Source organism: Schistocerca nitens, chromosome 10 (genome assembly GCF_023898315.1).
Source record: "Schistocerca nitens isolate TAMUIC-IGC-003100 chromosome 10, iqSchNite1.1, whole genome shotgun sequence".
NCBI lineage: Eukaryota > Metazoa > Arthropoda > Insecta > Orthoptera > Acrididae > Schistocerca > Schistocerca nitens.
In genome coordinates, this window is record NC_064623.1 from 214,529,367 (window position 1) to 214,551,668 (window position 22,302).

The 22,302-nt window shown below is 41.8% G+C and overlaps 1 protein-coding gene across 6 annotated transcripts in view; it reads left to right on the forward strand.

Moving 5' to 3' along the window:
• LOC126210404 (speckle-type POZ protein-like) overlaps window positions 1-20,962 on the forward strand; it is a 711,709-nt gene extending 690,747 nt beyond the window's left edge. For all 6 annotated transcript variants that reach the window (XM_049939650.1, XM_049939646.1, XM_049939648.1 and 3 more), the window contains exon 4: window positions 20,329-20,962. In XM_049939650.1, the coding sequence (XP_049795607.1) occupies window positions 20,329-20,912 (584 nt within the window). In that variant the 3' untranslated portion in view covers window positions 20,913-20,962. The remainder of the gene's footprint in view (window positions 1-20,328) is intronic.
• The last annotated feature ends 1,340 nt before the right edge of the window (window positions 20,963-22,302 follow it).

Consider the following 22,302-nt stretch of genomic DNA (forward strand, 5'->3'; position numbering starts at 1 on the left):
ATCAAGAGTGGCATGAAGGCATCCTGAAAGAAGGAGACCACTCTCCATGATGGCCCAATCCGGAGGGTGTGTAGATGTTTATGGATCTGGTGCTATAAAGAGTGTACGCAATTCTGCACCCGCCAAGGAGAAAAGTGATGTCTTTGGTAATTAAGCCATCAAAGAAAAGAGCGCCATGCCACTGCCAGTGCCAGATGTGTGGGTGATGTGTGTGTTGCATTCGAAAGGCTCTACAAAATCCCTGACATAGTGTAGTGTGCCCTTCTCCTCGGGGTTCTGCCGTGAAAAATATAAAATAAAAAATCTGATTGGGTTTGGAATCTTGGTGGTTTGAGTTACGGATAAGGCGGACTTGAGATCGTGCTGTAATTTGACCGTGCATGGCAGACCGGGTCGGCAACACTACAAAAAGCGACTGTACGGAAATAGCATCAGAAACTAATTGAAATTTACCTTATAATCTTGTTAGATACGCATTATTAATTACAATGTAGTCTTCATGGCTGTCCTCGTAATTTCTCTCGTAGGACGACCCGTCTTTCACTTTTCTCTGTCTGTTGAAAACTTCTTCAAGTTGCCACTGTCATGATCAGTTTACAAATTTGATGATAACCACCTCGAATCACTATTGAAACAACCTCGCTTTGTAATGTAATTTTAATTTCCACCCAAAAGCACGTTCAACACATTGCCGAAAAATACACGTCTTTCGTATGAAGACAAGAGAGAGAGAGTGTAATCAATTAGTTGTTAAAAACAAAAACCTACGCAAAAGTAAAAAAGACGAACAAAATTATTTATAAAAATCCGTCCTTGGCGCAGCGCTCTTCTGCGTGCGCGATCGTAAATTATATCTTTGTATTGGCGGAGGCGCGGAAGTCAAAGTACCATTACAATAGGTCTCCTGAAGGATGGCTATGTCTGTATTTGCTGTGTTCAGTGTATCCTGTAACATCGTCAGTTTATGCTCCACATGGATGTTATTGACGTTGAGCATGGCCTGTCGGTACTGTTGACTTCCCATGTCTACCTGGAATGTGATATTCACTCTGTGAGTAGCTGTCTGGGATGTACCACCATCCATAGTGGTGTTGTTGCTCTGCCCAGTACCTCCATCAGGACATTATCTTTTGTGGTAGTATGGTGTCATCCTCTACCTTATATGCCCAGAAGCTCATTAGTACAGATACTGTGTCGTTTGGTGGGTCGTCTACTGTACACACAAGTGAAGTTGGTATCACAAGAGGGAATTCATGTGGGATGAGCCACTGTGTTACTATGACATGAAGCATTTGTAGGCCAAGGTGACAGAGGAATTTGCGACAGCGAACATTTGATTGTCATCATGTAGCCTTTTGTTGAAGGTAATCGTCTAAGTGTCATGTTTCCACTTCTGGCGCTTCCTACATGCAGCTCAGATTTAAAATGGTAGCAGTTGTCTGTTGACTCAATGCCCAATGGAAGGAAGGCAGAAGTCGCTACAACACTAGGTGCCTTTTCTGTATTGTTGCCATCAGTACTAGGCAGGAGAGTTCTCCCCACATTAACAACTCTGGTTGCACTGATGTGACAAGTGACGGATCAGTCACTGTGACGGCGGTCTTCGTTTGTAATGGATCATGTGAGTTGTGCTGAAGATCGTGCGGTGACCACAGCATAGGTCACAGGATGGACAGTGGACGTCGCAATGGGGGCAGTGTCGTTGAGTGGTGTCTCTCTAAGCTGGCGTCAGGGACAGTTCTGGCGGAATGTCCTTCCTAGTTACAGCAAGAACAGGCGTGGGGCTGCCTGTCATATGTGATGATGGCCCTCCATCGTCCTATAACCAGGTATAATGGCACATGCTTCACTAATTCAATTTTCAGTTAATGGACACTGTAGAGAAAAGAATAGGTATCAAAGGTTTTCCATTTGTCGGCCTGGTGATTGAGTACATTGGCATATGGCTTGGAAGTCAACATGACGATGTCTGGCGGGACCTCAAATGGAAGGTCAAAGACATTGATCGAATGGAGGCCTCTACATGTCCGTCAGGTTGAGGTGTTGCACGTGCTGATTCTCTTGACACAAAGCGCTGAGCGTTTTCAGTATCAACCTAGGCCTTTGCTTTTGAATCCGGGAAGTGGGAGGCATTAAAGATGAAAGTATTATACTTGTCACCAAGAGTGATAATCTGCTTCCTAATTTTCTTATCTGACAAGGTCTAGAAATAGAAAACAAACTAGCTCTTATTAAATATTGCGCTAAAATTAAGTCTTAACACAGGAAAGAAATATTTAAATACAGGTACTGTAGACTGAGGTGAAGTAAGTGAACTAAGGGAACAGTCTCTCTCTTCTATCGTAGGCAGTTGGCACAGTTCGGAAATGGAGCCTGAACTTAAGTAACAGAACTTCTAGCCGTGTCCTCCTATAGCATTCCTTTCCCTCAACAGTATTTGTCGATACCAGTGTTATTTTCCGAATTTAGGACAGGTCGGTATTATCTCAGTTGCTTTTCTGAAAACTTTCAGATAAGGTATGTTATATTTCGAGCTAAAATTTACGAAAAGGAACTATTTTATTAAGATATTTTAGTTTTGATGTCATAGCCGATACGTACTCGTTCTGGATATATAGTTAAAATAATTTTTTTTGCAAACACTTCAAATTGCTAATTATTGGCACACTTAAAATTTCAATAATTAATTACGTACCCCTGTACTGTTTACTTTATTTCTTTCTGGATTCATTTATCAAATAGCAATATAAATTAATAATGTAAATAACACTACAAGGAATTCATTTGTTAAGAAAAGTGGTAAAACGTTTGGAATATTATTATTTCCGCAGAGTAAGAGCGTCGTAAGCATGCCTCTAATGTGATTGGAGGTATTTTTGTGCGAATCATTTAATTTCGGCCTTGTTAAGGTGAAAAATCAAAATACTGTATGATACACTAAAATGTGAGAAAATGTATGTACATATAAAAAAAAATTTTTTTTTTTCGGCCGGCCGGAGTAGCCGTGCGGTTCTAGGCGCTACAGTCTGGCGCCGAGCGACCACTACGGTCGCAGGCTCGAATCCTGCCTCGGGCATGGATGTGTGTGATGTCCTTAGGTTAATTAGGTTTAATTAGTTCTGAGCTCTAGGCGCCTGATGACCTCAGAAGTTGAGTCGCATAGTGCTCAGAGCCATTTTGAACAAAAAATTTTCCGACAACAATATTCAAATTTATTTGGTTTAAACCAACCGCGAGGACCTGATCTGAAATTTTTATCTTCAAGAATCAGCCCCCTAGACAAGAAGAACTGGAGCCAACTCAACATGGCAAGCTAAACATACTAGAAAGCTTATTGTCAAATTTGCGCGTCTCAAATCCTGATAAAAAACTTTGCTTAATGTGGATAATATATGGAAAGAGAAGGAGGGGTGAGATTACAAACTGACGGAATGGTTTCAGTCTTCCAGTCTGATGCCGTCCGCACAGTCCACCATTAGGATGTCAGGACTAAGGAGACTTAGGTCCTGGGAGTCGGCTGTACTCAGTATCGAGGGAGGGGAAATTCGTTCTCAGGGATTCTAATTTCCAATATGTAGGGGAATGCAGAAGTAAACGAACTACATGTTAGTAAGAGAAAGGACACTTCTAACAGATCCTTTCTCAGAATAGTTCATTTTAACTGGTTCGTTCATGAACTGCGGATCCCTAAACATACCTATTCATCGATGTCGGTGCCGTCAACTTCTGCGTTTAAAAGAAAGTATCAGGCGAAGCGACTGTATTTCTATGTGTTGATACTGCAATGAATCAGAATGAAGTTCTTAAAAATTCAATGAAGTTCCTGAATTCATTGATTTGCCAGGCTTTTCGCTGCACGGTTTAAATCTGAAAAATTGCTTGGCTGTCATTCCTCTTCGAAACATAAAGAAACTACGATTTTGCAGCGGTACCACGTTGTCTGCAAAAAACAATGATAATATCATTGAAGCCACAATGTTGAATGGGAGCATGGCAGGAGAAGATATACCGCTGCCACGCATCCCAATGGTCCCAGCAGATATGCCGTTCATGTTGAGAGGTTTGCTGTTCCCGATGCGTCTCACGTTTTCAGAGACCACCAACAAAGCGCCGGCCGAAGTGGCCGAGCGGTTCTAGGCGCTTCAGTCTGGAACTGCGCGACCGCTACGGTCGCAGGCTCGAATCCTGCCTCGGGCATGGATGTGTGTGATGTCCTTAGGTTAATTAGGTTTAATTAGTTCTGAGCTCTAGGCGCCTGATGACCTCAGAAGTTAAATCGCATAGTGCTCAGAGCCATTTAACTTCCTACATGTAGACAGACATACATGGTCCGAGGTGTATAAGGGCAGATATTTCTATCGGTGACTGAGAACGGTCTACTAAACAATACTATATCAGTACTTACACTATTTGCAGACTAATAATTATACCTGTTAGCATTTGCAAGTACATATGGCACAAACAAGTCATTAAAAATGTAGCTTCCTGTGGTCAGTAGGTCAGGTCCTGAAGTGTGGATGCATAGAGGCGAAAAGAAAGTTTGTAGCGACAGGGGTAGTCCACTTTGAGGTATAATTACGTGCAGTACGTAAAATATATAAAAATCTAGACATGGTTCCTAAATACTTAAATGCCTATACAAGTAAAGTTAATCCTATTAATCTTTAAATTCTGTGTCAGAAATCTTTAACTTTGTGTCAGAAAAATCTGGTAACAAACAGAGGTAATATGTATACAGCAGAGACGTCTGTCGTTACTCAGGATTGAGACCAGGTATTATAGATAAATCGTAGTGAATTAATAAAATTCACACAACAGTATAGTGTTCACTGACCCCCCAGTGGCAGAAACCCCAAAGGAGGAAAGTAAGGGAAGAATTGTGAGTGCATTTTGAGCATCGAGGAACACGATCTGTAGTCTCCAGACAGACTTGCATAGAGAGCAAAACGACTTTACAACCCCTCTTCCGTGGCGACCAAATTGTTTTGACATGGAATACGACGACCGTGGTGCAGTATAGCCCGCCTTTCTCAGTGGGGGGTAGTGTATCACCTCTGCCGTAGGTGTGGCGGCCATAGGGAGACATCAGAGAAGAACATTTAATGACTAAGCACTGTCCGTTGTGTGTGGCTATACGTACAAAGGGACTTAACCACCGAAATGTTTGACAGAAAAGAAAATATAAAGGTTTTCCGTGTGGCTACAAATGTGTGAAAGGGAAAGTCAACAGGCAATGCACGAAAGATGTGTATGTGTGTATGCAGTCATTCTGTACACTTGCTTCAATATGGCCTACGTGTACAAGGGAAGTCCATGGTGTAAGCTGCTCCGAATGAACAGCTTAAATGTCCAAACCCCACCTTTGTTAAGCCTTTAGCGACAGGTAGACGCGAGTGGATATCTCGTCCAGGCAACCCCTTTCCATGGTCGTAGCCTTCGCACACGGCTCAGCTCCAGAAACAGGTGTTCCTCCTGCGGCAGTGCGTGTCTGCGACCAATCACTGGCACTGAGGACAGTTGACGGTGATCAAGGACAGCGACAGGTCATGCATAAAGCACGCCAGTGGCGAGACGCAATCAGTACCTTCACTGGACGATAACAGCGGTGAAGTCACTGATGACTGTGCCACTAAAGCAAAGTTATTAAACACGGTTTTCCGAAACTCCTTCGCCAAAGAAGACGAAGTAAATATTCCTGAATTCCAATGAAGACCAACTGCCGAGATGATAAACATAGAAGTAGACATCCAGGTTATAGTAAAGCAGCTTAAATTAATTAATAAAGGCAAGGCTTCCAGTCCAAATTGTATAGCAGCCAGGTTCCCATCAGATTATTCTCATTCTATTTAGGAATTATATTCAACCGCTCGTTCACAGAGAGTTCCATACCTAAAGACTGGAAAACTGCTCAAATCACACCAATACCCAAAAACGGAAGTAGGAATAATCCGCTGAATTACAGGCCCATATCACTAACGTCGATTTCCAGTAGGGATTTGGAACATATACAGGGTGTTACAAAAAGGTACGGCCAAACTTTCAGGAAACATTCCTCACACACAAAGAAAGAAAATATGTTATGAGGACATGTGTCCGCAATCGCTTACTTTCCATGTTAGAGCTCATTTTATTACTTCTCTTCAAATCACATTAATCATGGAATGGAAACACACAGCAACAGAACGTACCAGCGCGACTTCAAACACTTTGTTACAGGAAATGTTCAAAATGTCCTCCGTTAGCGAGGATACATGCATCCACCCTCCGTCGCACGGAATCCCTGATGCGCTGATGCAGCCCTGGAGAATGGCGTATTGTATCACAGCCGTCCACAAAACGAGCACGAAGAGTCTCTACATTTGGTACCGGGGTTGCGTAGACAAGAGTTTTTAAATGCCCCCATAAATGAAAGTCAAGAGGGTTGAGGTCAGGAGAGCGTGGAGGCCATGGAATTGGTCCGCCTCTACCAATCCATCGGTAACCGAATCTGTTGTTGAGAAGCGTACGAACACTTCGACTGAAATGTGCAGGAGCTCCATCGTGCATGAACCAGATGTTGTGTCGTACTTGTAAAGGCACATGTTCTAGCAGCACAGGTAGAGTATCCCGTATGAAATCATGATAACGTACTCCATTGAGCGTAGGTGGAAGAACATGGGGCCCAATCAAGACATCACCAACAATGCCTGCCCAAACGTTCACAGAAAATCTGTGTCGATGACGTGATTGCACAAATGCGTGCGGATTCTCGTCAGCCCACACATGTGACGGTGAATCGAGGAAGTACAGTACATACTGACGAAACTAAAGTGAGCTCTAACATGGAAATTAAGCGTTTCCGGACACATGTCCACATAACATCTTTTCTTTATTTGTGTGTGAGGAATGTTTCCTGAAAGTTTGGCCGTACCTTTTGTAACACCCTGTATATGTTCGAACATTATGAATTACCTCAAAGAAAACGATTTATTGACACATAGTCACCTTGGATTCAGACAATATTGTTCTTATGAAAAACAGCTAGCTCTTTATACTCATGAAGTAATGAGTAATGGGGGCAAGTGACAGGGGATCTCAAATTGATTCTATATTTTTAGATTTCCAGAAGACTTTCGGTAGCATTCCTCGTAAGTGTCTCCTAACCAAACTACATGCCTATGTTATATCGCCTCAGTTGTGCTACTGGTTTCTTGATTTCCTGTCAGAAAAGTAACAGTTCGTAGTAATAGACAGAAAGACATCGAGTAAAACAGAAGTTATACCTGGCGTTCCCCAAGGAAGTGTTATAGGCCCTCTATTGTTTCTGATCTATATTAACGGTATAGGAGACAGTCCGAGTACCCGTCTTTAGATTACTTGCAGATGATGCTGTCATTTACCGTCTTGTAAAGTTATCAGATGACGAAAGTGAATTGCAAAATAATTTAGATAAGATAGCTGTATGGTGTGAAAAGTGACAATTGACCCTGAATAAAGAAGAGTGAAGTTATTCACATGAATACTAAAAGAAATCCGCTAAATTTCGATTACGCGATAAGTCACACAAAACTGAAGCATGTAAATTCAATTAAATACTTAGGGATTAAAATTACAAATAACCTAAATTGTAACGATCACATAGCTAATGTTGTGGGTAGAACAAACCAAAGACTACGATTCATTGGCAGAACACTTTGAAGTTGCAAAAGTTCTACTAAATAGACTGCTTACACCACGCATGTCCGCCCTGTTCTGGAGTATTTCTGTGCAGTGTGGGCTCCGCATTCGGTGGGACTGACGGATAACATCGAAAAAGTTCAAAGAAGGACAGCTCGTTTTGTATTATCGTGAAATAGGGGAGATAGTGCCACAGACATGACACGTGGATTGAAATGGCAGTCATCAAAACAAAGGCACTTCGTTGCGACGGGATCTTCTCATGAAATTTCAATCACCAGTGTTCTCCCCCGACCGCGAAAACATTCTGTTGGCGCCCACCTACATAGAGAGAAATGATCATCATGATAAAATACAAGAAATCTGGGCTCGCACAAAAAAATTTCAGTGCTCGTTTGAAGGTGGTTCATTGAACCTTCTGCAAGGCAGTTTGTTGTGAGTAGCAGAGTAATCACGCAAATTTTTATGGAGATATAGACCTTGCAGCAGCAAGAATTAACGACCAGCCCCATGCATCCTTCCATCGCCCATGTGTTCTAGGTGTCCAGGCATCGCCATTGCAAGCCAGCTGGCACCCTCGAAAAGGATCCACAGGTAGTGACACGATCTGCCTCCCTCACTCCTTGTGTTTCTTACGAACTACACCCTGGCTGTCAATTCTATGCACCCGTTTCAATGGTATCTGTATGCGATAGCTCTGTAGTTAGCAAAGGAACGCTATCCATGGAAGTAACACAGACAATGGTTGCGTGAAGACTGCTCCTGCGACAAACGGGTAGTTGTGGTGACCTGGTTTTCCAGCAGACTTATACTCTCCTGTCCTGCACTCACAGCACTGCGTTCATTTTCATTCGTAGTTGTGTGTTGCCTTCCAAAGTTGAAGAAAGTGTATTTGCCTAAGGTGAAAGATGTAAGAGCAAGACACTGGCGTAAGTTTATGATTATATGGTTTAGTAAGGAAAAGCAAAATCTACGCTTCTAGTATTTGTAAGCTTAGAGAAAGCTCTTGACTATGTTGGCTGGAATACTCTCCTCCAAATTCTGAACGTGGCAGGGGTAAAATACAGGGAGCGAAGGGCTATTTACAATTTGCACAGAAACCAGATGCCAGTTATAGGATTCGAGGGGCATGAAAGGGAAACATAGGTGAGGTGGGGGGGGGGGGGGTGAGACAGAGTTGTACCAGACAGGGTTGTAGCCATTCCTTGATGTCATTCAATTTATATACTGAGCAAGCGGTAAAGAAAACGAAAGAAAAATTCGGAGTAGGGATTAAAATCCATAGAGGAGAAATAAAAGCGTTGCCGATCACATTATAATTCTGTCAGAGACAGCAAAGGACCTGAAAGAGCAGTTGAATGGAATGGACAGTGCCTTGAAGGAGGTTATAAGACGAACATCAACAAAAGAAAACCGAGTATAATGAAATGTAGCCGAATTAAATCCGGTGATGCTGAGGGAATTAGATTAGGGAAGGAGACACTTAATGTAGTAAATGAGTTTTGATATTTGGGGAGCAAAATAACTGAAGAGGGTCGAGAATAGAGTGCTGCAGCGCTCAGTGTTTGACCGGTCACGGCTCGCCAGTTGACGGGGGGACCGAGCCGCTCGTGTCCGGCCCCACACGACTCGGCTCGGTCACGTACTCGGCCCATGTCTGTTGTCCGGATTCCGGACACGCGGATAACCGAGCACGACCGGTCACCGCTGACGCCTCACCACGCCTGGCTGCACTGTACTGTACTGTACAAATCCAACACCACTCTCTCTCTCTCTCTCTCTCTATATATATATATATATATATATATATATATATATATATATATATATATATATATATATATATATCACACACAATGTATTTATCTCTGTCTCTCTCTCTTTTAATACAAAAGTAATGTTTCCAAGAACGAGTACGTGACACAGCTAAATTCATAAAGCACTTTGAAAGTAAAATGATATTTCAATACAATCGCGGATAGAAGACGTAGCAATTTTATGTCTGGAAGTGATCACAGTCCTCTCACAAACGAAAGTCAAGGCTCGATTTTTAGTCCTTTGTACCTCCTCTTAAAAAATACATTTGTTAGTATGCATCAATTACGCTAGTTAATTATAAATTTATCGCGTATCATAATGAAACAGTGCTTTTAACTGCAGTAATTACTCACCTGACAGTCAGTGTCACTGACACTGCAAATTTGTTGCAGCTTGTGAAACCAAAGAAGAACTAACTGGACTGTTGGTTCTATTTCGCCTTCTAATTCATCTGTGGCCTCTTTAAGTGGTCTCAGAAAATGCGCAATTTTTCCTGCATGCTCATTATCATATCCTTGCAATCTGTAAGCTGAATCCTTTTCCGTCAGCAAAGCGGCAACTTCATTATACTGATTGTGTAAGGATTCCAGCATAGCGTACAAGCTGTTCCAGCGTGAGCAGACCTCTTGTTTCAACGATGATTTCAAAGACGAGCAGAGGCCATTTTCTTAATGAACCTTACAATGCATTTTGCAGTATTTATTGTTGATGCGATGTCCGGGGCATTTTTAACAAGAAGTTATCTTCATCGAAATTATGGCTAAGTGCTGTGTTTATACAATGAGCAGCACAAGGAATCCTTTCATGATTTTCCAAAGGCTTTATTACATTAGCAACCTGGTCGGAGACAAAAACAAAACTGTGCAACGTGTGCGGGAAAGGTCCCAATCAGCCATCCTCTCTTCAATTTCTTTCATAATATTTACTCCCCCCCCCCGCATGAACCATGGACCTTGCCGTTGGTGGGGAGGCTTGCGTGCCTCAGCGATACAGATGGCCGTACCGTAGGTGCAACCACAACGGAGGGGTATCTGTTGAGAGGCCAGACAAACGTATGGTTCCTGAAGAGGAGGAGCAGCAGCCTTTTCAGTAGTTGCAGGGGCAACAGTCTGGATGATTGACTGATCTGGCCTTGTAACATTAACCAAAACGGCCTTGCTGTGCTGGTACTGCGAACGGCTGAAAGCAAGGGGAAACTACAGCCGTAATTTTTCCCGAGGACATGCAGCTTTACTGTATGATTAAATGATGATGGCGTCCTCTTGGGTAAAATATTCCGGAGGTAAAATAGTCCCCCATTCGGATCTCCGGGCGGGGACTACTCAGGAGGACGTCGTTATCAGGAGAAAGAAAACTGGCGTTCTACGGATCGGAGAGTGGAATGTCAAATCCCTTAATCGGGCAGGTAGGTTAGAAAATTTAAAAAGGGAAATGGATAGGTTAAAGTTAGATATAGTGGGAATTAGTGAAGTTTGGTGGCAGGAGGAACAAGACTTTTGGTCAGGTGATTACAGGGTTATAAATACAAAATCAAATAGGGGTAATGCAGGAGTAGGTTTAATAATGAATAAAAAAATAGGAGTGCGGGTTAGCTACTACAAACAGCATAGTGAACGCATTATTGTGGCCAAGATAGACACAAAGCCCATGCCTACTACAGTAGTACAAGTTTATATGCCAACTAGCTCTGCAGATGATGAAGAAATTGATGAAATGTATGACGAGATAAAAGAAATTATTCAGGTAGTGAAGGGAGATGAAAATTTAATAGTCATGGGTGACTGGAATTCGTCAGTAGGAAAGGGGAGAGAAGGAAACATAGTAGGTGAATATGGATTGGAGGGAAGGAATGAAAGAGGAAGCCGCCTTGTAGAATTTTGCACAGAGCATAACTTAATCATAGCTAACACTAGGTTCAAGAATCATAAAAGAAGGTTGTATACCTGGAAGAATCCTGGAGATACTAAAAGGTATCAGATAGATTATATAATGGTAAGACAGAGATTTAGGAACCAGGTTTTAAATTGTAAGACATTTCCCGGGGCAGATGTGGATTCTGACCACAATCTATTGGTTATAAACTGCAGATTGAAACTGAAGAAACTGCAAAAAGGTGGGAATTTAAGGAGATGGGACCTGGATAAACTGAAAGAACCAGAGGTTGTACAGAGTTTCAGGGAGAGCATAAGGGAACAATTGACAGGAATGGGGGAAAGAAATACAGTAGAAGAAGAATGGGTAGCTTTGAGGGATGAAGTAGTGAAAGCAGCAGAGGATCAAGTAGGTAAAAAGACGAGGGCTAGTAGAAATCCTTGGGTAACAGAAGAAATATTGAATTTAATTGATGAAAGGAGAAAATATAAAAATGCAGTAAATGAAGCAGGCAAAAAGGAATACAAACGTCTCAAAAATGAGATCGACAGGAAGTGCAAAATGGCTAAGCAGGGATGGCTAGAGGATAAATGTAAGGATGTAGAGGCTTGTCTCACTAGGGGTAAGATAGATACTGCCTACAGGAAAATTAAAGAGACCTTTGGAGAGAAGAGAACCACTTGTATGAATATCAAGAGCTCAGATGGCAACCCAGTTCTAAGCAAAGAAGGGAAGGCAGAAAGGTGGAAGGAGTATATAGAGGGTTTATACAAGGGCGATGTACTTGAGGACAGTATTATGGAAATGGAAGAGGATGTAGATGAAGACGAAATGGGAGATAAGATACTGCGTGAAGAGTTTGACAGAGCACTGAAAGACCTGAGTCGAAACAAGGCTCCGGGAGCGGACAACATTCCATTAGAACTACTGATGGCCTCGGGAGAGCCAGTCATGACAAAACTCTACCATCTGGTGAGCACGATGTATGAGACAGGCGAAATACCCTCAGACTTCAAGAAGAATATAATAATTCCAATCCCAAAGAAAGCAGGTGTTGACAGATGTGAAAATTACCGAACTATCAGTTTAATAAGTCACAGCTGCAAATTACTAACGCGAATTCTTTACAGACGAATGGAAAAACTGGTAGAAGCCCACGTCGGGGAAGATCAGTTTGGATTCCGTAGAAATGTTGGAACACGTGAGGCAATACTGACCTTACGACTTATCTTAGAAGACAGATTAAGAAAAGGCAAACCTACGTTTCTAGCATTTGTAGACTTAGAGAAAGCTTTTGACAATGTTAGCTGGAATACTCTCTTTCAAATTCTGAACGTGGCAGGGGTAAAATACAGGGAGCGAAAGGCTATTTACAATTTGTACAGAAACAAGACGGCAGTTATAAGAGTCGAGGGGCATGAAAGGGAAGCAGTGGTTGGGAAGGGAGTGAGACAGGGTTGTAGCCTCTCCCCGATGTTATTCAATCTGTATATTGAGCAAGCAGTAAAGGAAACAAAAGAAAAATTCGGAGTAGGTATTAAAATTCATGGAGAAGAAGTAAAAACTTTGAGGTTCGCCGATGACATTGTGATTCTGTCAGAGACAGCAAAGGACTTGGAAGAGCAGTTGAACGGAATGGACAGTGTCTTGAAAGGAGGATATAAGATGAACATCAACAAAAGCAAAACGAGGATAATGGAATGTAGTCAAATTAAGTCGGGTGATGCTGAGGGTATTAGATTAGGAAATGAGACACTTAAAGTAGTAAAGGAGTTTTGCTATTTAGGGAGTAAAATAACTGATGATGGTCGAAGTAGAGAGGATATAAAATGTAGACTGGCAATGGCAAGGAAATCGATTCTCAAGAAGAGAAATTTGTTAACATCGAGTATAGATTTAAGTGTGAGGAAGTCGTTTCTGAAAGTTTTTGTATGGAGTGTAGCCATGTATGGAAGTGAAACATGGACGATAACCAGTTTGGACAAGAAGAGAATAGAAGCTTTCGAAATGTGGTGCTACAGAAGAATGCTGAAGATAAGGTGGGTAGATCACGTAACTAATGAGGAGGTATTGAATAGGATTGGGGAGAAGAGAAGTTTGTGGCACAAGTTGACTAGAAGAAGGGATCGGTTGGTAGGACATGTTTTGAGGCATCAAGGGATCACAAATTTAGCATTGGAGGGCAGCGCGGAGGGTAAAAATCATAGAGGGAGACCAAGAGATGAATACACTAAGCAGATTCAGAAGGATGTAGGCTGCAGTAGGTACTGGGAGATGAAGAAGCTTGCACAAGATAGAGTAGCATGGAGAGCTGCATCAAACCAGTCTCAGGACTGAAGACCACAACAACAAACAACAACATATTTACTCCCGTCTTCTTAACGTCAGGGAATTTTGTTGTAATTAAAACATTGTTCACAGGAGACCAATCTGTGTTAATGTAATGTGTTGTAAGTGTCAAACAGTGCACGTCATCATGCGAATCAGTCCACATATCAACTGTCGCTGCACTTGTTTTATTAATAACTTCCGCAATAACAGAAGGCATTATGCTGCTTCTCTTTGCATCAGCTTGTTCTGTGACATGTCTGCTTATAGTAGAGGGATGTGACATGACCTCTGCCACGTTAACTTCTCCATAATACGCACCTAGATGTATTAATTCTTGTTATAGTTCTCTGAAACCTTTACCGGAAACAACATTAAAAGGTCTCATATCTTTAGCACACATTGCAACACATTTTGCTGTAATACTATTTTTTTTTACTGCCGGTATCCCTGAAGGAGCTGTATCTTCGTGAAGTTTCCTGCAATTGTGTATCTTTAATTGAGGGGTTCCCGACTGGAAACACAATAATGTGGAGCAATTTATGCACGATACGTACGCAGTAGACGCACTGTTTTCGTCTACAACCAACAGAAATGTACTACATACGTGGCTTTTTAGACCTTCCCGTTCCTTCAATGTGTAAACATTGGTTTCAATCTTAGGTCTTACTGCACTGGCGTGCTCGCGCTGCATGATTACAGAGAGAGACACACCATAAATGAGTAGCCCGTACTGGCTGCAGTCTCACACGGATAATGACACGTGTAATGTGTTTGAAGTTACGTGCTACGTATTCGGTCTCGGCTTCTATGTTCGGTCACAAGGACTAGTGCGGGCAGCCTAAACAGTTAGGGTGTGCTCGCCCCATCTCGTATTTCGTGCTCGCGTACTCGGTCCTGCAGGACTCTAGTCGAGAAGATATAAAATGTACACCGGCAGTGGCAAGAGAAATTTGTTAACATCGAATATAGATTTAAGTGTCAGGAAGTCGTTTCTGAAAGTATTTACATGGAGTGTAGCCATGTATGGAAGTGAAACATGGTAATAAATACTTTAGACAAGAAGAGAATAGAAGGCGTCGAAATGTGGTGCTAGAGAAGAATGTTGAAGATTAGATAGATAGATCACGTAACTAATGAGGAGGTACTGAATAGAATGGTTGAGATGGTTCAAATGGCTCTGAGCACTATGGGACTTAACATCTGAGGTCATCAGTCCCCTAGAACTTAGAACTACTTACAGCTAACTAACCTAAGGACATCACACACATCCATGCCTGAGGCAGGATTCGAACGTGCGATCGTATCGGTCACGCGGTTCCAAACTGTAGCGCCTTGAAGCGTCGGCCACCACGGCCGGCAATTGTTGAGAGGAGAAATTTGTGGCACAGCTTGACTAGAAGAAGGGATCGGTTGGTAGCACACGTTCTGAGGCATCAAGGCATCACTAATTTAGTATTGGACTGCAGCGTGGGGTCTAAAAGTCGTAGAGGGATACCAAGAGAAAAATACACTAAACAGATTCAGAGTCATGTAGTTTGCGGTGGATACTTGGAGATGAAGAAACTTGCACAGGATAGAGTAGTATGGAGAGCTGCATTAATGCAGTCTGGGCTGAAGACCACAACAACAACAACAACAACATATTTATGATGGAAATCAGGAATGTAAGGTAATCATGCAGGGTGACAATTATTGATCTACATGAAAAGAAATGGTCATAGCTTCTGAATGGTTTGCGTTATGACGTTCAAATTGTACGGTTAGCCGCGGGGCATGATTGTAATTGGTACGTGTATGCGCTCGCGTCTTTTTGTTGTCTATTTGCACGAGAAAACGTTACGGTACAGCGTACCTGAACATATAGCGCTCATGAAGGCCTGCTGTGCAGCCCAACTGCGGCTCAAAGGAAGTGTTGCGACCGAGTTCAAGCTGAAGACAACCGGTCCAAGTGTGCTAACGATCGAGAAAATGATTCGCAAGTTTGAGAGAACGGGTAGCGTCCGTGCTGACTGAGTTCGCAATGTCGGTCGTCGAAAAAGGATGAAAACGCCTGAAAACACCAAGATGACGCTTGCATTGTTTCAAACCAGCCCCAGGAAATCGGTGAAACGAGCTGAATAACAGCTTTGAAAACAACTGAGAGAAACTGAAAGAAATTGTTGTTGAAGACCCGCATTTCTTCCCATATAAAATTCAGAAATATCAGCCATTAAGCCCCTTGGTCATTTAACAGCCGTTGTGTTTTGCCAACACTATTGTCTACAGAATTGACGAACAGGCCTTTGATGTGAACATAGGTTGGTTTAGTCAATAAGCGAAATTGGCGCATTTGGGGGATTGAGAGTCCGCATTTGGCGGTCGAGAAGTCTCTTCACCCTCAACGGGAGGTTCTGTGGTTTTGCAATGTCCATTCACTAAATAATCAGTGGGTATTCCTTTGGTGACTACGGAACGGTTCGTGAAGGATTTGGAAAATCATTTCATCCCCATTATCCAAAGTGCCAGTGATTTCGACAAGATGTGATTTGTGCAAGAATGAGCTCGACCCCTATCGAAGCAGTAGAGCGTTTGATGTCCTCGAGAAGCACTTTGGAGACTGCATTCTGGATCTGGGGCACTCAGATTCCACTGGCATGGGCCTCGATTGGATTCACTTTCAGATAAAACAGTTGTGCCATGCTTACCTGTACATGTAAAACCTCTCTCCCTCTCTACCTATTCGTTGAATAGATTAAGAATAATTGTTTATAGCACACTTCCTTGCTGGACTCGTTTCTGAACATGTGTAGAACCTGTGTAGAGCGCACACCAATAAAAGTCCTTTCTTTTTGTATACAGCTACCACAGAACATATCAGTGTCTGTGCATATTCCTACATTCTTCTATAACTCAAAGTTTATTTAGCCATTTTACATTATGAAACTTTTCTGTATACCTACAAAAGCTGTGTATTTACATTTTAAAATTAAGTTTAAAGATATTATTCCTCCTTCGATACTTCGGGTTTTCCTGAATCCAAACTGACTCTGATAATCTTATGTCAACTGTTCGAAGATTCGAAGACAATGGAAGCTTTTATTTGATGAGGCATTTACAGCTAAGCTAAGGCTTCGGCAAGTTTAGTATTTTATGACATTCCTCCTTTTAGGATTAATATTATGATGTATCTCTAGAATCTAAGGACAGATTTCCCTCTTCATATATGTTACACTTAGGAGTATATAATACACTTCTGATTTCGATTCCTCTGGGTTTCAGAAATTCAGCAGGAATGTTGTCTTTCCCTTGTGCTTTCTTGTTTCTCAGGATTCTCAGAGCTAGTTGATACAAAATAACTGCAATAAATAATAATCATTTAACACGTCATTTAAAGGATCAACCTGATCGTCTAATGTAGTTACTGGAACTGTGACTATCTTCAGCACTAATTATACCATGTAATAAGGAACGTATATCAAGAAAGATTAGTTATCAATACCATCTGGAACAATGCGGTAGCGTGACATCAGTTAGGAAATGATGACAAATATGTTAGTTGATAAGGTGGCATATTCTCCACAACTGGCCCTGACATATCGCCCTACAGTAATAGCTTCCAACCTTTCTGAGACCATATTCCCAGAGTGCAACCAGATACTAGCTAGGACTCGCAAACACATACACACACAACAAATCATCATCTTTACCGATTAACTAAACTTTACAAAGAAGAACATTTTCTTTGGTAATTTTTGTTTCCCAAATGATGAAACATAAATTATACTCAGCTTTTGTAGACGCTTTATTAAACCTCAGACTAATGAGTCAATGACACAATTTACACTTCTTATTTGTAACAACCATTTTTCATAGAATGATGTAGCCTTTCTCATTGCATTTACTACTCCTAAAATACGAAAGTTAGCTAACGGTCTGCACTGACGGTATACACTTGTTAGAAAACATGTTTCCTCTACACCACTTCTCTCTCTCGTGGCAGTTACTTCACCCTCTCGCTGCAGCTTTACTTAAAATGGATGAAGCTAAAATCCGCGCACTATACTTACTGCTTCTAAAGCACATGATTGCTGGAAGCCTTACTTCTGAACTGTTAGAAATCGAACGATTTCAACTTGCTAATGCTTTTTGGATGAAGTGAGAAATGAAGAAATATCTGGTCTATCGCAAGAACTTTTATGAGATATTTAAGCATATATGATTTATATGTCTCCATTTCTCTATCATAGGTGCATGGTAAAAAGTACAAACTATTCTGTATAGCAGGAGGATTATGTGTGGAAGATGAGGTTCATACATCCATTTGACGAGCTCTATCTTCACCACATTGTGTCATTCGTTAATGCTATTATTTGAAAGTAAAAGTTAATCAATGGTAACCTATGCAATAACTATTACATTTTTATGAAGCAGTAACAATAAGAGCTACGTTTTTTAAATAATTTAGTATTGTGAGCGAAACACAGTTAGACACATTTGTTTTTATCCCTCACGAAATTTAATTTTATGCATTGTGGTTGGGGGTAGGGGGTGTAACAATGCCACTACTCTACACAATGTTGGGTGTTGTGATATTGGACTATGTCAGAAGTTGCCATCTAGCTATGCCCGCCACCTTGACGTAATGTTTCTAGAAAGTCATTCCAGACTGTGATAGTAGTTAGTTGATCCCCTGTGGGTATCGGTTCCTGCAGAGAAACATGCTGGATTAGCGGTTAAGGACAGTGTGATACAGATTTCAGGCGTAAAATATCATTGTTTTCTTAAATAACTTTAGAAATCGGAACTGTGTGTTGCATAAATTGCGAATTCAGTACCTTCTGACGCTCTTAGTATTGTGACAGATCTCCATTTCGATATTCTGAGCAAATAGTTGTAGAAAGAGACTAACGATAAGAGGTCTCTATTCCTTCTGGGGCTTTTTGTACGAGCAAATAGGAAAGTTTTAAGGGGAGATTTTGGTCCAAAAAATCGATTTTTCAAAAAATCATTTTCTTGATCTACACAGTTTAATCTATGTTGTGCGCGAATTTTATCGTGATAGCAGTTTCAGAAATGCCTTTATACTGTTAAACTGATTAAATCTGCACTGCAGGCCACTCCCACCTCTCCGGACAATTGGGAAATTGGTGGCTTCAGCGGAATTTTTGTCAGTGTTGAAATTATTTTCTTTCGATATCTTTGGCTGACATCTATATCTTTGCCTGAAAACTTGCTTGTATGTGGTTTATTTACGTTTCGACAATACTAACACATATTAGTAGTTGGAAAGTAGAATTTGCAAACCTTTATGTGGACGTCTAGATTTATGCATAATGGGTGGTGGAAAAATTGTGTTTAGCTGCTGGAAGTTTCATGGAAATCAGTTCACCTACAAAAAAGAATAAGTAGCTAGAAATAAAGAATATAAGCTCTCAGCTTATCCACTGACCAAGCACCAATGCACAATCTCTGTCCGAAAGACGATTGGTGTAAGTTAAACAATGGAAACACTCATGAACACTCATAACCAGAACATGTTTTGAATGCATTTAAACCCACATTCAGGTCTGTTGCAAAACCTTCTTTATTGAGGAAGTGTCTTCATTGAAAGACACAAAATGCAAATGAAAGCCTCAATTATTTAATTTGGATTAGATGCTCAAAAGGGACATTGTGTGGACTTGAAGTACTCAAAATAGGTGTCTATTATGCAGTTATATGTCACAATAACGGAAGTAATGTCAGAATTGAAGTTCTGAAGAGTGTTGGTATATATCGTGATGTATTTACGAGAAAAGCATTTTACACCATCGAGAAAGCTAATAGATCAGTGTCTTACCTGCAAATGCAGGCCAGGCAGATTCGAAGAGAAACCTGAAGGATGAGGGATATCAGTATGGAAGATTTTAAAATTGAGGTAAGCTTATTGCATGTTTAAATATGAGAAGATAATCTTTGAACATTATTTTCTCTGTTTCACAATTTTTACGTTATTAGAAGCCTTTTCTCAAAGAGTATATGCTCTAATGCTTTGAAATTTTCGTGAACTGTTCGCAACGTGCTGCTGTCTCCTCGGAACTAAAAAATTCGAGATCCTCCAAATACATTCGGATTTTTAGATGATTATATGTAGAAAAAGTTAATTTTGGATGTGCAAGATTAAAAACTTTCTTACTGACACAATTTGTACCATAGATTCATAACTGCGGTTCAATGGTCTTATAACCTTCTTTGAACACTAGAATAAAAATTTCAGATTAATTGCATGGTTAGAATATAAGTTATGGCTTATTATAAGAAAACAGTAAAAATTAAAAATTCAAATTAATGGCAAAATATTAATCCTGCTTATTTCAATATATTTTTCTGTTAAAACACTGCTCTTTTGCTTTATGCAACGAAAATTTTAGATTTCTACATTAATAATGTGGGTGTAATTATTTTTTAAATAAACATTTTCCGTTACGTACCTACTGAACAGTTTTTTTTAATGATTTGCATCTATTTGCTTGTGGCGTCAGTCTGACACAGAAAGGATATCATATTGTTGCAACTGACGTATGATTGGAAACATATCCCAACTGGAGGTTTATACAGATTCGACTGTAGCTCATACAAGTACAGAGGGTACTGTATGAGGGCAAAGGACTGCTCAGTGACACCGTGTTCCAGAAGCCCTAACAGTGGGACGAGTTCATGAGGCTGAGGAGGCCACGGCCGTGGATCTGGGTGCCGTGCTGGACGCCGGGGACGGCGCTGTGGTGACTCTGCTGGCCGGGGACAATACGCAGCTGGTGGCTCACAGGGCTGTCTTGGCCGCCAGGAGCGCCGTGTTTGCGGGCATGCTCCGCCGTCTCACCTTAGAGGCCAGCAGCAGCCAGCTCGCACTCTCCGACATAGAGGGCCCCGTGCTGCGCCAGGTGCTGGCACACCTCTACACCCTCCAGCCCCCACAGCTGCCCAGCATGGCGCCACAGCTGTTGGTCGCCGCTGACCAATACGGCTTGTCAGTACTGAAGGTGCAGTGCGAGCAACAGGTGGCCGCACAGCTGTCTGTCGAGACTGCATCAGCCACAGGTGTTCTCGCGATTAGGCACTCCGCTAACACGCTGAAGCAGGCTGCCGTCGCCTTCATAAAGGCCCACTTGCTCAGTGTGATGGCGACGCAGGGCTGGGATGAGGCTGTAGTCAACGACCCACAAACTGTTGTGGGGTTGGTTCACCTGATTGCAGAGACACCGACAGACGCCAGGTAAGCGTGAGACAAGCTGCTCATCTATGTTACACAGCTCTAAGTGTGCGTACTGACAAGCCTACAATGTCCACCACTAAGTGTAATTAAGATGTGCCTGCATCGTAAAATACACTACTATTGATATTGAAACGTCCCCTTAGAAAAATTATACATGACTGTGCTTAAACTGACACACAATATTTTTTTAGCGCAACGCAATCTGACTTTCAAAAATCCCTACAAAAGAATGGCCCTGACTAACATTAACCTATACCTTTCACAAATCACTTACCTCACAAAAATCTTCGTTACTCGAACTACTGCAATACAGCGAGCGCCACTACTGCCAGATAAATAAAAGATTCAAACTACTGAAGGCACTAACTACTGATAGGCATAGTTAGCAAATGAAAGATTTTGATAGAGAACAAACAATGTATTTACCTCAATAGTGTTCAAAAGTCATAATGTATATAGCAGATCATGATATCCAGTATTACAAATTTCAAAACTCCGCCATCTCTCTCCCCACATCCACCACTGCTGGCGGCTCACCTCCAACTGCGCAACGCTACGCGCTGTTAACAGCCATCTGCCCAACAGTACAATGGCAGACAACAATGCAAACTAGCCCCAGACTGCACACAGCACAGCTAGTGATTTTCATACAGAGCGTTACCATTATAAAAACCTAAACAGCCTACTTACAATGTCCAGTTTCTTGTATACGCTATGTGATGAAAGGTATCTATACACCTTGCTGAAAACGACAAGTTCGTGGCGCCCGCTATCGGTAATGCAGGAACTCAATATGGTGTTGGCCCATCCTCAGCCTTCATAACAGCTGCTGGAAGGTTTCTTTGGGCCCATTTTTCACGGAGTTCACGGCGTTCCAAAACATTCCAAAGGTGTTCTATAGCATTCAGGTCAGGACTCTGTGCAAGCCAGTCGATTACAAAGACGCTATTCTCGTCCAACCAGTCTGACACAGCTCGTGTATTGTGAGCAGGTGCTCGATCGTGTTGAAAGATGCAATCGCCATCCCTGAATTGCTCTTCAACAGTGGCAAAGGTTCTTAAAACATGTATATGGGAGTGTGGTGTGATAATGCCACGCAAAAGAACAAGGGGTGCAAGAACCCTCCACGAAAAACACGACGACACCATAACACCACCGCCTCCGAATTCTACTGTTGGCGCGACACACACTGGCAGATGACGTTCACTGGGCATTCACCACAGCCACACCCTGCCATCGGGTCGCCACATTGTGTGCCGCGATTCGTCACACCACACAACGTTTTTTCCACCGTTCAATGGTCCAACGTTTATGCTCCTTACACTAGGCGAGGCGTGGTTCGGCATTAACCAGCGTGATGTGTGACTTATGAGTAGCTGCTCGACCATGAAATA